The following is a 14387-nucleotide window of genomic DNA, read 5'->3' on the forward strand; positions in this document are numbered from 1 at the left end:
TCTTACCCACTCACTGCCAGGCCTTCTAAGAAGAGAAGCCACCAGATCACTGGCTTCCCAAGATACATGTCGGGGGGGGGGGGGTGGCAGGGGGGAGGCCACGGAGGCGGCCAGCAGGGGGAGGGGGGGCACGTGGGCTCTGTAAGCATTTTGTTTCTCATCAGTCAGGGGCTGGCAATTGTGTTTCTTATAACTAATGAAATACATGACTCATAAAACCAATAGATACCTAAACAAAAGCCATACATCTAACTATCAAAAACATAAACATGAATGATATCACTACTGTTGTTGTTTCACAGGTAGCTTCTTCGTACCTTAAATTCCTGCATAAATTAAATACAGTCATTTAATTCATGCCCTAAAGATGAGAAAACACATATTTCAAAAGACATAATTTTCATTCATTTTGTATTTAAGCAAAACATATTTCAAAACTACTAGGAAAAAAACCTGTCCTTTTAAATGTATAACTTAAGTTTTTATAGCACTTCTGGCACGTGCTTAAGTGAGAATTTAAAATAAAAACAAGGCCTAACCTGTTCCTTGCTTTGCAGTATTCTGAAAGATTACTATATACTACTACTAGCAAAATGGTCATTAAAAATGCATTGCAAGGCTGTTTAGTGAAATGGAATTCCATAAAGCATGATAATATTAGCGATCCTAAAGTAAAGTCCCTAGAGCAGATGGTCCTAATTATACTAAAAACACAAATATTTACACAAACCAGTCGGTTCCAGCTATAGAATAACTCAATTAAAAGAGTACTTATAAGTTAACAGTATGAATAATAGTTACAGTGAAACTGCCAAGAAATACCAACCTATAGTATCTGTGCCAAGGAACCAGTTCTAAATTCTCAAGGGTGAGAACCCACTTCTTTCCTCAAAACAAGTAGGAAAAGTGTTACCTGAATCAGTTAAGACAGCAGTGACTATGCCTTTAAGGAGCACACACACACACACACGCATACGCACGCACACAGACGCGTGCGGGCACACACAAGTTTACTCCAAGGGAACCTAATGTTTGGAATATGCTTTGGGAAAATGAAAATCAGAGTCCTCACCGGCATAAAGTTCTGTTGAGAAAGAGATGCAGTAGGTAACATGACACAGAAGTCGGCGTGCACAGTAAAAGGCAAAACTCCAAGGACAAGCGGGATTTTCTTTGCAAATAATCCACTTGGCAAAGCGCCTCCTTTATGTACGGAAAGGTCTGTTCCAGGCTTCAAGCAACTCTCCTGGATAAACAGGTAATTGTGTACTGCTAATTAGGTTTACAAAAAGATGCGGCTCCAGCCAGGAGATACTTTATAGCTTGCTTAATTCTGCACAAGTAGGAAATTCTTGTCAGCAAGGTTGAGTTATAAAAACTAATATGCCCGCACTCACTCGTCTTTTGTTCTTAGAATTTTGAAGATGCAAATATGTAATGCCACTCAAACATCTGTTCAGTGCTTAAGGGCTAACAAAAAGTAGAGAGAAAAGAGAGGCAAGGAGGACACCTTCCATCCATAGACATAGTCAAGGTGCTTATTTCGCCCAACCTAATTAAATATTCACATAGCCTTAGTTATCTGGCTAATCCTGGATCACAAGCAATCAGAATGGCATGGATTCTGCATAGAAGAGGAAAATCAAAGGCGATATATTACCTTGCGTCACCTGTTGAACTCCCAACATGATCCCAGACACGGTGTCTGGAAGCAAGTTTTCTTTCAGATTATAACGCGGTGCCCATTCCAAAATAGGCAGCCGCCTTCGACACCACTTTCTAATGTCTTCACAATGGGGGGCATGCATCTTCTTCCAGGACACACTTTCCTTCTTCCTCTTTGCCCCTGTCATTTTTTTCCGATTTCCTCTCGTTGAAGTAAAACTTCTTGAAAAATGAAAAGTCAAAAGCAAACTAAAAAGCGATGCAGAGCACCTCCTTTCCAATGCCAGTCTCCAATTCTTCTGTGGTTTACAGTGTCAAAGCTACCCAGAAAAAGAGAAAAAGGTTAACAGAAAATGTTACATCTATGCAGCTGGACTGTATGTCGTCACTGTAGCTAATTCTAGATTTTAAAAATAAATAGATTAAAACCTTGGACTGTCATCTGAATGAAATGGATTCCTGGTATCATAACATTTTCTGATCCTGGAAAAGTAAAGAATTTAGTCTTAAGTTGGTCTAGAGCTCTTTCGCCAGTAATTCTCTTTATATTCACTGTAGTCGTATGTTTTTGGCTCCAATCCCAATGGTTAATGAGATAGTTCTGGGCGTGTGTTGGAAGTGGGCTGGGTTATGCTAATGAAGCAGGAAGTACTCAGCTAGTCCAATCTTCCCCACAAGCTCTGCAAAAACATAAAACTGCCGAGTGGTCTGCCGTGCAAATACAGAGAATTCAGCCTCACGTCTCTGAAAAGTGTATATTTTTCAATATAGCAATTAACTCCCAAGTCTCCAAGACTCAGAAAATATGACAGGTGCTGCTCAAAGTTCTTCTCCTTTTCTAGTCCCTGCTAAATGGTTTTCATTCACAGGGAAGCGTGCATCCCTAGCCAACTGCCCAGTCTGGAAAAGGGGTAGCCAGTTCTTTTAAATAAACTGAAATTTCATGTCCTAGGCTAAGAAAATAAGCAAATATTTGTGGCAAGGGTTCTTCCTTGTTTCTGAAACCATTCGTTCAATTTTCTGTTTCCCTAAATCCAATAACACACACACAATAGCGTGTATGGTTCAAACTATTGTTTGATATGCTCTGGAGGGTTTGGGGGGTTTGTTTTTTCTTTCACTTGCTTCCTTCTTCGTGTGTGTGTGTGTGTGTGTGTGTGTGTGTGTGTGCTGGGCTCCATTCAGATAATTTGGGGGAGTTTCTCTTTTTTAGAATTGGTATTACATTTTATAATAGAATGGATAAGCTGCCAAAGAGTCTTGCTTCTTGTTTTGTCATTGTAGCTATTGTTGTTTTCCCTCCGCAAAAAAAATAGCCTGCATTTATGCGCTGTGCCATTGGAATTAAACCAGAACAAAGCATATATATATGAAGCTAGGAAAGAGAATAGCATGTACATGGCTCCTTCCTGTCCAATGCCCGTTTGTCCAGCCTGAGGTCAGGCCTCAGGAAGCCTTTCACACATCCCAGTACTTGAATGCCTTGGCGACTTCTAAGAGTCTGTGTCTCCTTTCCCTCTCCCTTTGTGTTTAAATCAAGTGACCAATCTCAGCCTTCCAAAGAGGACATCACTGACGTGTGCAAACACACCTTCATTTTCACATGAATAAACTATCCACCTGTAGGTATCTATGGACTTGTTTTCTTTGTCTACTCAAGAGAATTTCTTTGCTATCTTTGCAAATATTTCTATGACATTAATCTTCAAGCCTATCTGATCAGAAAGGCCTCCTGATCCGTAGAGTGCAGAGGCAACGAGAGACAGGAAGGCCTTCCACGAGAACGATTCGCCAAGTGGCTGCCACCTTGGAGCTGAAACTTAAGAAGTGCTCTGAGCGTGCGTGGGGCCGGGCAGTGTTCCGTTCTGCTGGACTGTGAGTGCGAACCACTCGATGGCCCCTAAACACAACATCTGACCATTTAGGTTTGGTCTGGAGCCCTTGAAAAGGGGGCGAGGGGAACCCTGCACTTGCCAGCTAGTTGATGGCAACTCCTGGAGACCCATGTGGACAGCAGGGAACTGCATCCAGACATGACCAAGGCTGTGTGACTACAGGCTTTTCCCCTGAGGCGCCTCTAGTCCAGGGTCTTTCACCACCAATGTTGTTTAGTTAGTGGGCAAGCACAGAGGAGTTTGTGTCACCCAGGACAAACTGTATTAGATAGCGCGGGTCCCAGGTAGCAATGGTTGTACCATTTTAATCCTGTCCTCTTGGTGTGAGAGATGGACTCATCAGCTAAGAGCAAACCTGCTTGCAACAGCGTTGTGGTGCTGCTTTTCCTTCACAAATATCCATCTAACTTTTATATACAATAGCATGAGTGTGAATATTTCTAGTGAGTATTTTTATTTTATAATCAAATTAAACACTAAAGATATTTTCCAAAACACACCTAAACCATGAAAATGTACAAGCAAACTGACGAAATGGTAAAAGTAAGTAATGAAAGTTTGGCTAAAATCTCTCATCAGTAGACAGCTATTATTTATGCAGCTTAAAGGGAAAGCAAAGCAATTATATTAAATGCCAGCAACAAAAAGTGCACATGGACAAGATTTTCAGAAGGTGAGACTACGGAAGCCATCCTATCCATTCTGACTCAGAGTGACACTGTAGGACTGGCTAGAACTCCTGTCCCGGGGCTCTGGAGACCCTAGTCTTTATGGAGGCAGACTGGCCCCTCTATCTTCCATGGAGTGGCTGATGAGTTTCAACCACTGACCTCTGGTTCTGCTGACAAGTCCCTAACCACTGTGCCACCGAAGCGCCTCTGAATGTGTACGACAATGAAAGAACCCTCACTGTACCTTCCAGGCCATCCCAACTCCCGGCAACCCCGCAGGGCAGAGTCCAAGTGCTCCCCAGCGGTTCAGAGGCTGTAAGTCTTTATGGGAGTAGAAAGCCTCAGCAGCTGGTGGGTTTGAACTGACAATGTCATGGTTAGCAGCCCAAGGCCACCAAGGAGCACCCAAATCGCGTTGGTGCCAGCCACCACTCTCAATCATTCTTTAATGAGGAGGGAGGAGAAACTGTGTCATGAAGTAAACTTTGCAGTGCCTTGATCAAATGCATTTCTAAGAATCTGACCTCAAAGCTTTCGTCTAAATTCTAGATTTTCCCTCCATTCCATGTGCTTGTATATTAAATAATTAATAAAGCACGCCAAAATCTCACTCCAGTGCATAATATCACAACTATTTTTCATCAGCAAAACCAGAAGCTTTATGAAAAAATACATTCATATACATGAGATACTCAGACTACTTAGACCAGTTCATAAAATTTCAAGCCTAAATACATTTAGTCAAATGTCTCCATTACTGAAGTTTGCTCAAAATGCGGAGATATGTGTCCATACCCCCACCCCCCCTCCCCAATTTATTATCTGCCACTTCACATTTGGAACAATGGGGAATTTCTAAAACCTCACTCTATCACATCACTTAAATATTTGAACTGCCACTAATCTCCAATATCAATCAAACTTATTAGCACAAGCAATGTGACCTTTTTCCACTCCTCAACCACCTCTGACCAGTCTCCCATCAACTTTATTGTTTAATATACTATTATTTATTTGGCTGTGTTGAGAATTGTAAACTCAGCGTGCTGAGGGTGATGCGCCTCCTCTAACTTCACAGAGGGGCAGGAGAAGAAATATCTGTAACAACTACCCCAGGCTGATTCTGCAAGGCAGAGGTCAGCCATGCTTCCACCATCAGTCTTTTTACCAATTCTACCACCAATGAACCTTCCACAGCACTCTCTCCTGATCTGTGGGGTTTGATAAGTCACAGGGATGGCCACACAGAAGTCACGGACCATACTCACGAATTTTAGTAACAGGTTCAGAAAAAGCTGAGGGGACAGTTCTCCTCTCAGCTGTGCACACAAACACCCCTCTCTCCAGCCTGGCCACCTTGCCTTGCTCAGGCAGGTATTACAGAGCTCTCTTAGCTCTGCCGGATTCAATATGGAGCCACCTGCTGGAAGGCACGCGCCTTTCTTGTTCTTTGAGCCTAGAAGACCACTATTCAGCCAAAGGCTTTGGCTTCTGCAGCCCCTATTTCTCTGGCACTGTTTCTCATCGTCTCTTGCTTTTGATGATGTCACAGCTCTCTGTCTCATGCACTGAGAAGATTCAGCCTAGAGATCTCAGGTCCAAAGGATACACCCCGCTAAGGACTCTTCTTTCTTGACAGTAGTGCCATCTTCCTTTCTACCTCTAAAATGACTTATTTTAAGCATAGCAGGATGACCAATCCTATGTTAGGGTTCCAAAATATGTATGCAGTACCACCCACCAGGATGCCATCTACCTTATTTCCATATCTATCCATTCCTCTTTGTGGGCCATGAAGACCTCACATTTGCATAGTCCTACTGAGTCATTTGATGAGACTTACAAAGACTGTGGCTACTTCTAGCCATATTAAGTAACTCATAGCAGCACAGAAAGTATATACAATCAAACATAGTAACACAACAATTTCTACACGGACATTTATTTCATTATTTGGGTGCTCTCCTTTCTTTTTTCTTTTTTTTATCACTTCATTGGGAGCTCTTACAGCTCTTATCATAATCCATACATCCACCCATCGTGTCAAGCACATTTATACTATGTTGCCATCATTTTCAGAACATTTGCTTTCTACTTGAGTCCTTGGTATCAGCTCCTTTTCCCCTTCTCCCAAGCTCCTGCCCTCATAAACCCTTGATAATTTATAAATTATTTTTTTCATGTCTTACACAGATCTCTGTCTCCTTTCACCCACTTTCTGTTGTCTGTCCCCCTGGGAGGGGTCATAGGTCAATCATTGTGATGGGTTCTCTCTTTCTACCCCCACCTTCCCCTGACCCTCCTTGTATTGCTACTCTCATTATTGGTCCTGAGGGACTTTTCTGTCCTGGATTCCCTGTGTTTCCAGCTCTTATCTGTCCCGGAGTACAACCTCTGGTCTAGCCAGATTTGTAAGGTAGAATTGGGGTCATGATAGTGTGGGAGGGGTAGGGAGGAAGCATTAAAGAACTAGAGGAAAGTTGTATGTTTCATCTGTGCTATACTGCACCCTGACTGGCTCATCTCTTCCTTGTGACTCTTCGGTGAGGAAATACCCAATTGTCTACAGATGTGCCTTGGGTCTCCACTGCATCCTCCCCCTCATTCACATCAATATGATTTTTTGTTCTGGGTCGTTATGTCTGACCCCATCGATACCTCATGATCACACTGGTTGGTGTGCTTCTTCCATGTAGGCTTTGTTGCTTCTCAGTTAGATGGCCACTTGTTTATCCTCAAGCCTTTAGGATCCAAGACATTATATCTTTCCTCAGCACATTTGCTTATGCACCCACTTTGTCTTCAGTGATCATGAATAGAAGGTGAGCATCACAGAATCCTGGGTTAAGAGAACAAAGTGTTCTTGTGTTGAGGGAGTATTTGAGTAGAGGCCTAATGTCTGCTACCTTAATACTTAACATATAAATATATGTACATAGATTTATTTCCCTATCATTATACATAAATATATTTACATATGTACATGCCTGTATTTAGACTGCTATAGATTTTCTTTGCCTCCTAGTTCTTTCCTCTATTTCCTTTAACTTTCCTCTTGTCCCAATATTATGTTCGACTTTCATTTGAGTATCAGTAATTCCTCTGGGCTACATTGCACTTGATCACGCCCCACCAGGCATCCTACGCCCTCCTTGCCATCAATTTTAGATCACTTGTTGTTCCCCTGTCCCTGGGTTTGTTGGCTATCCCCTTCCTTTCCCCCACTTCCCCCTCTCCTACATCCCTCAGAATCGTCGGTCCTGTTATACTGTCCTCCAGATTGTTTATCCTGCCTATCTTATCTAGATACACATGCAAAAACAACAATAAGCACAAAAACAAAACAACAAAGAAAAGTCTATAAATAGTTTCAGGTCTGTTTGTTGGCCTTTATGAGTGTTTTCTAGTCTAGTCTGATGGGGTACCATGCCCTGGCCCCAAAGTCTCTTTTAGGTATCCCCCAGGGACTTCATTGATTTGTTCCCCCTGCTGCTCTGTTGCACGCCCTTAGTGTTTCGTGCTGGTGAGGTGGGGTCAGATGGGGCACAATTCCCATACTGTGTCTCCAGTGTTGTCCCCCGTAGTACTATGGGTCATGGAGGGATGTCATGTCTAGTGGTGCGGCCAGCTCTGTGGTCCTCTCTGTGCATTGGCTGCTCCGAGCAAGAATATCGTCCTAGGGGTTTGGTGGGCCAGGATGTGTTCCACTCTCTCTCCTTCCCTCTTCATTTGCTCCTGTGTGCTCTGATCAGACTCACCCCTCTCTCTGAGCTGTAACGTCAGTGCTGTCCTCTGTTCACTCTCCTTTTTTGAGTGGTGCTGCCCATGTACATAAATTCACTCCCTTTAAGATTCTTATCTAACCTTTTTAGTTCCTGCTGTCAATTTTATTTCACATCGATCTTAAAAGAATTGGCTGCTCAAGGCAGACAGATTTCACTTTGGTCTTCTTAAACTAGTTAAGCTTTGAGTGTTATATATTTTAAGAACAACAAACTTTATTTAATTCAGTAAGTATGTATTAAACAGCCAAAATTTGCTAGACTGGGTGTGATGCTATTGAAAGGCCAGACAAGGTAAATATCCTGTCTCTATTTTCTGTAAGTTAATATTCAATGGGGAAAAAACCAAAAATATATTACTGGAACTCAAGGCAGATGGGATAAATGAATAGTCCCCGCACAGAACAGGTGTCATGAGAACTCATCAGATAAGGAGCTGCATTCCCATCCTTCCCACCCTACCTGGGCCATCTGTTCAAACAGATAAGTATACTCGCTAGCTGCTGCATATTACTGTGACTCTTCAGACTATTTCTTTACTATTAATTTCATTAGTTACATGGCCTTTTTCCTCTTTTAAATATTTATTCAACTCTTACCTGTTCCATGAAGTTTACTCTGTCTGCCCCAAAGTTCTGTGCATGTTGTAAGCTCAAAATCCAGGTATTCATGGATGTAAAGTTATGGTCATTTTCATTGTTGATTTGCTTCCTTTGTATCTTTTTATGTCACTGTAACAGACCTAGCTCTATGTATTTTTTTAGTAGAGATGATTCATATAATGTGCTTTCTATTTATTATCCACTACATGAGTCTGTGGGAAGCAATGTCCACTCAACAATTATGAACATGAATGTTCTTTCTCAGAGGAGTCCAAGTGGTCCTGTGAGATAGGCAGTGGGACAATCACTGTAAAGTTGGAGGTTCAAATCCACCAGTTGAGCCAAGGGAGGTAAAAAGAGTCTTCCTGAGGCTGTAAAGGTTGACAGCCTGTGAAACTATAAGGAGCAACTCTACTCTTTTACAGGGTAGCTAAGAGTAAAAAAAGCAGTGGGGGCTAGGGGGTATCTTCCTCCTCCTGGTACTTAGACTCTGCAGTTCAAGAATCAGGGAAATAAGTGAAGAGAGGGGATAAAAGAAAACAAACCTAGAAATGATGGGGAAGCTAAGGGAAGCAAAACAAGATCCCCTGCAATGTTTACTTTACTGGCTCGACTTCCCTGAAAGCCTACGGAGCACTCAATCTGTCAACAGGACTCCCTGCTTTTTTTATTGTAGAATCAGAAGAACAGAAAGAGAAACCACTAGATGTGAGACACAAGAGAAGAAGGGGAACACAAGCTAGAAGATGCCAGGGCTGGAGCTTCAGATAGACTTTCAGGGGTTGGCAGCTGAGAGCCTCTGGCCTCATCATTATGAAGTGTGAGGGAACTGGGTCAGGTGAGGAAGAAGTCCTTTGGGAAATTGTATGCAATGTAATGGATGAGAGACACTAGTAAAGATCGAAAATCTTCTTAAATTGTCTGTGATTGCTGTCTTGTACTTCTGTGATTGAATTGGATACTGGGACAATTAAAGTACTGATGTAGACCCGACTGACAGGGAAAGTAGGCCTGAAACTATGCCATTCAGGGCTTACTTCTAAGCCAGGTAGCCATTAGGGGGAGCAGCTTTCATTGTCGTTCACCAGAGAGAGACCCTTTTTCTTATTTACCCAAAATTTCATAGAGGTTAGCACAACCCTGAAGCCAACCTCTAGTTTAATTTTCCAGTGACTGAAACTAATAGGCCTAGAAAAATAGCTCATTGCCATTTTCAGATGTTCTAATTGTTGGAACATTTTCCCCAATTATTGAGCCAAGCTCTTCTACTTAAAATGTTTACGCTTTAGTTTATACCGTAACCCCCGTGACACATAATACGCCTTTAGCTTCAGGCATACCTCACTTAATGCCAACTCAAAATAGTGCTGATTTTTTATAATGGTACTTTTCATTTCAAAATACTGTTACACTTCAATGTCGACACACAAATATGAGTCAGTTACAAACCTGAATAGTAGAGCTAATGTTTTTCTCATAACAGGCCAACAAATACAGTAGAATGCACAACATCCTACACTCTCAGCAATGATTTCTAACGGGCCTCACTATGCTTTCATGGTATTGACAAGCAAAACACTGTCAGCCTGTTTCTTTATCATCAGTACTCTTAGGTGCACTATTTTATATTCTCTGGTCAATTGTGATCCATAATAGGGACCGACAAGAGATAGCTATCGTGAAGGGGAGAAAAAATGATTAGGATAAGAATCTCAAATGTGCATTCACATTCATATACATGTGATATCATATGTACATATAAAATGCACATTTTACCATGGCCCAAGGCACTTTCAAATGGTGGAGTTTTTTTTGGTTTTGTTTTCAGATAAAGACTGGTTATGAATTGGAAACAAAACAACTAAATATTCCATGGAAATATATCATGAAAAAACAAACTAAATAAACCATGAAATATATCATGAGTTAAGGAGATTTGGAAATTGTAAGAGAAGGGTGGACTGAAGTTAGAATTTCATCTCCCCGAGGAATGTGCAGTCATGGTCTGTCCCTTTCCACTCTCGCCTTTCTATTTTATAGACCTATGGTATGGCCACTATTCTAAAAAAGGGATATGTGTGTTGGAAGAATACAAGTGTGCCTTTCATGTATCTTCCATTTTCTAAGTATATATAAATATCTTTCATTTATAGAGCATCAACTTTTCATCCTTTTACTGCTAACTCATTTGAGTCTTCATATATAAATTGGGTTTCTTGTAGGCACCATTGGCTCTTCCTTTTTTAAATTCAAGGTGATAATCTCTGATTGACATTGGATTTGTTTGTGTGTATGAGTTGATTGTTTTCTTTTCTTCTTAATTTTTCAACTTCTTTTGGATTAACTTTATTTTTTATGATTCTATCTTATTCATTTTCTTATCTTACTCATTTTAGTGGTTGATTTGGGGCTTATAATATATATCTTTAACTTACCTTCAAGTGATATATCACTTCAAATACAGCGGAAATATTTTATCACCTTCTACACTTCCATGGTTCTTTGTCCTATCACTGTCATATTTTACTTCTGTGATGAGACCTGGAAAATTCTACTCTCGCTTCATCCCATTTTTCCACAAACTTTCATCATTCCCACCCTATGATTAGCTGCTCCTATTTTTTACTGTAAACAGTCTTTAGTCTTTTAAAGAGACTTGAGGGGCAAGAATAATGAGAAATAGTTTACATTTGCCCATGTAATTATTATGTCTATTAATCTTCATCTTTCCCCAAAGTTATAGATTTCAAGGGATGGCAGTCTGTAGGTACCTAAAAGGATTCCTTTAACATCTCTTTTAGTGCAGGTATGTTGTGATGAATGCTTTCAGGTTCTATATGTCTGAAAATGTTTTCAATTTGCTTTCATCTCTAAGATTTTTTTAGTTGATATTAAGTTCAAGTATATATTTTTGGTTTGTTTTTAATGCTTTAAGGATGTGGTTCCACTGTCTTCTAGCCTACATTGTTCCCAGCAAGCTGTTTCCTGTCAGCTTAATCACTCTTCTGCGTAGACCACCTTTTCTTTTCCCCCCACTCCCATCCTCCCTGCCCCCAGATTCTTTCAAGATTTTTCTCCTCTTTATGACTGGCTTTAAGCAATTTCATTTGATGTACCATGGTGTCATTTTGTTCATGTTTCCAATGCTTGGATTTTTTGCATCTTAGATTTTGGAATATTAGAAGCCATGATTTATGTCAATCTGGTTTTCTCCCCTATTCTCTGCAGGCTCCAAACAAGCATAGTTCAATGTCTTTGCTGGTAGGAGCTGTCCACTGACTCATATGAGTCTGTGTAGGACAGAGTAAAACGCTGCCCAGGCCTGCACCAGCCTCACAATTGTCACCCTGCCTGAGCCCATTGTAACAGCCACCGTGTTGATACAACTCAGGAGCAGAAGGAAGGTGTACTTCTTTTTCACCGACCCTTTTATAAGCATGGTATCCCTCTCTAGGGATTAGTCCTTCCTAAAAACATGTCCAAATGACCGTTCTTGCTTCTAAGGAGCATTCTGCCTCCACAATCTTCCATCGGAGATTTATTTGACTTCTGGCAGTCCATGGTATATTTAATATTCATCATCAATGTCCTAATTGAAAGGCATCAGCTCTTCCATGAACACCAATATTCAGAAAACAATTTGAATCCTTGCTTTGCATTCTTCTAGGTACAGACTTAGGAGTGGGTTGCTGGGTCAGATGAGCATTCTATGCTTAACTTTTGGAGGAACCTCCCCTTCTGTTTTTATTTTTATTTTACAGAGGCCGCACATAGCTGATAACCCTTGATGGAGTGCTATGCGGCTACCTTTGGAGTTGCAGGGAAATTCTTGTGTTATTTTCAGTATTCTCAGTCTGTTATGGGGTGTTAGTAAGCCACTTTGAACTACTATAATCCTTTTAAATCTCACCATTCAGACTGAAGATGGTCAAAGCAACATGTATTCCTACAATTGAGACAAAAACTCTGCTAATTAGTGTACCCAATGCCGATGCATTTTAATTTTCTACTCTAGTTGGTGGAGACGAACTATTTTCAGCCTTGTATAATTTCCTAAGATTGCTCCTACTAATCATTTCCCCAAAGTCTGTTTATTTCTTCACACTTAGCTGAGCACTCTGCGTGTGCACATTTCTGTTGAGCTTTCTCTGTGCAGTTCTTTTCTCTCTGGTACTCTGTGCACAATCCAGCTGCTTTAGCCTCTCCGGACTGTCAGCTCCTGCCCCGCAAACTAAAAATAAAAGTTCCAGTCTCTCCTGGGATTCAATACCCCGTCCTCTGCCCTATATCCTCATGTACGATGGCTGGGGAACTCTGAGCAACAAGCTGGAAGGATAATTTGTTCCTTTTTGTCCACTTTCCTTTTCTCCAAGATCACTGTCACGTGTTGCCTGATTCCAAAATCTTGGTGCCATTGTTTCTCATATTTTGTAACATTGTAAAGAATTAGAAGCATAAATATATTTCCTGTCAGTCCTTACTGGTTGGAATAGAAGACAGCCATCATATTATGTGGATTTCAAACAACCCACCAGATGAGTCCCTTCCTCGTGGCTTACAGTTTGCTAATTCTCCATTTCAAATAGAATACCAAATTTTAAAGCAGTATTTAGATGTGGCCGCTCTAAAAATTGTAGATGATATCATATAATTAAATTAGAATTTTTCCCACATTTTCTGTTAAATCATTTAGTCTTCATCTGTCATTATATACATTTTAAAAGAAATCTGAGTACCAAGTCTTATATGAAACCATATTAAATTCTGGGGTATTAAATATGGCCAATTAATTCATCATGTCATGTTGCTAAATCTTATTTAGTCATCTCTAATATTAATAATTATAATTAACTCCAACATATTAGCTATTTCTTCAGATATTATGCTATCCAAAAACTGATTAAACATGCTAGCTAAGTCCTTATTAAAATGATTTATAAATAAGAAAAGGCAGGCACATATACTAGACCCTGTCCTTCAGAGTGAAATGCTTTCTTTAGTGTGAATTATTTGAGAAGTCAGTCGCATAGAAATTTTTCCATTTTGTCCACAAAAGTATCTTTAAAGCTCACATCAAATTTATTACTGAAATCAAATATATTATGTCTGCAACAGTTATATGACTTTTGAATTCAGTATTGCTGTTAAAGGAGATAATGGAGTTTGTCTAACAACCACAGTAAATTCTCTCCAAAGTCCCCATCTGGAAGGCATGATAACATCGGAGGAAAGCAGACTCACCAGAGCGGCTGCATCACTTGGGGGGGTGGGAGGGTAGCTAACGTGCTCCATGGGGCCGCTACCGTGCCTCAGACTTCAGCTCGGAAAAGCAAATTCCCTCAAGATTAGCACATAGTATTGATGGATGACATTATTCTCTTCAAGAAGATTTAAGACTAGCATGAATCTCGAACGGTTAGTTTCATTAAATCTTGATTCTTTACGTTGAAATTTTACTTCCAGGTGATCACAAAATGGAAAGAATTGGAGCAGGGTGGAAACCATCGCCAAAGCGATGCTGGATCGGCGGTCATGGTCAGGGGAATACTCGGAGTGTCAGAGCACGCGCTAATCCCACTTCCTGCGTCACGGGCACCAAGCATTTTCATGAAAAGACAATTATTATATCCATGAAAAGATCAGTGAGCTGGCACACCTGGAAAGCGGTCGAACTGGTCTCAGATATATGTATGAAAATGCGAAAAATGAAAAGCAAATTTCTACTCTGTCCATTGTTCTAATGGTCCATGGTCAAGCTTCATGGTCTTGGAT

At 40.8% G+C, this 14387-nt stretch overlaps 1 protein-coding gene across 1 annotated transcript in view; it reads right to left on the reverse strand.

Annotated features, from left to right (window-relative positions):
* The window catches only part of SLC26A7 (solute carrier family 26 member 7), a 148899-nt gene that overhangs the window by 127841 nt on the left and 6671 nt on the right, over positions 1–14387 (reverse strand). The window contains exon 2 of the mRNA XM_075549502.1: positions 1661–1985. Within this exon, the coding sequence (XP_075405617.1) occupies positions 1661–1853 (193 nt within the window). The 5' untranslated portion in view covers positions 1854–1985. The remainder of the gene's footprint in view (positions 1–1660; positions 1986–14387) is intronic.

The sequence above is a fragment of the Tenrec ecaudatus genome, chromosome 5 (assembly GCF_050624435.1).
Source record: "Tenrec ecaudatus isolate mTenEca1 chromosome 5, mTenEca1.hap1, whole genome shotgun sequence".
Taxonomy (NCBI): domain Eukaryota; kingdom Metazoa; phylum Chordata; class Mammalia; order Afrosoricida; family Tenrecidae; genus Tenrec; species Tenrec ecaudatus.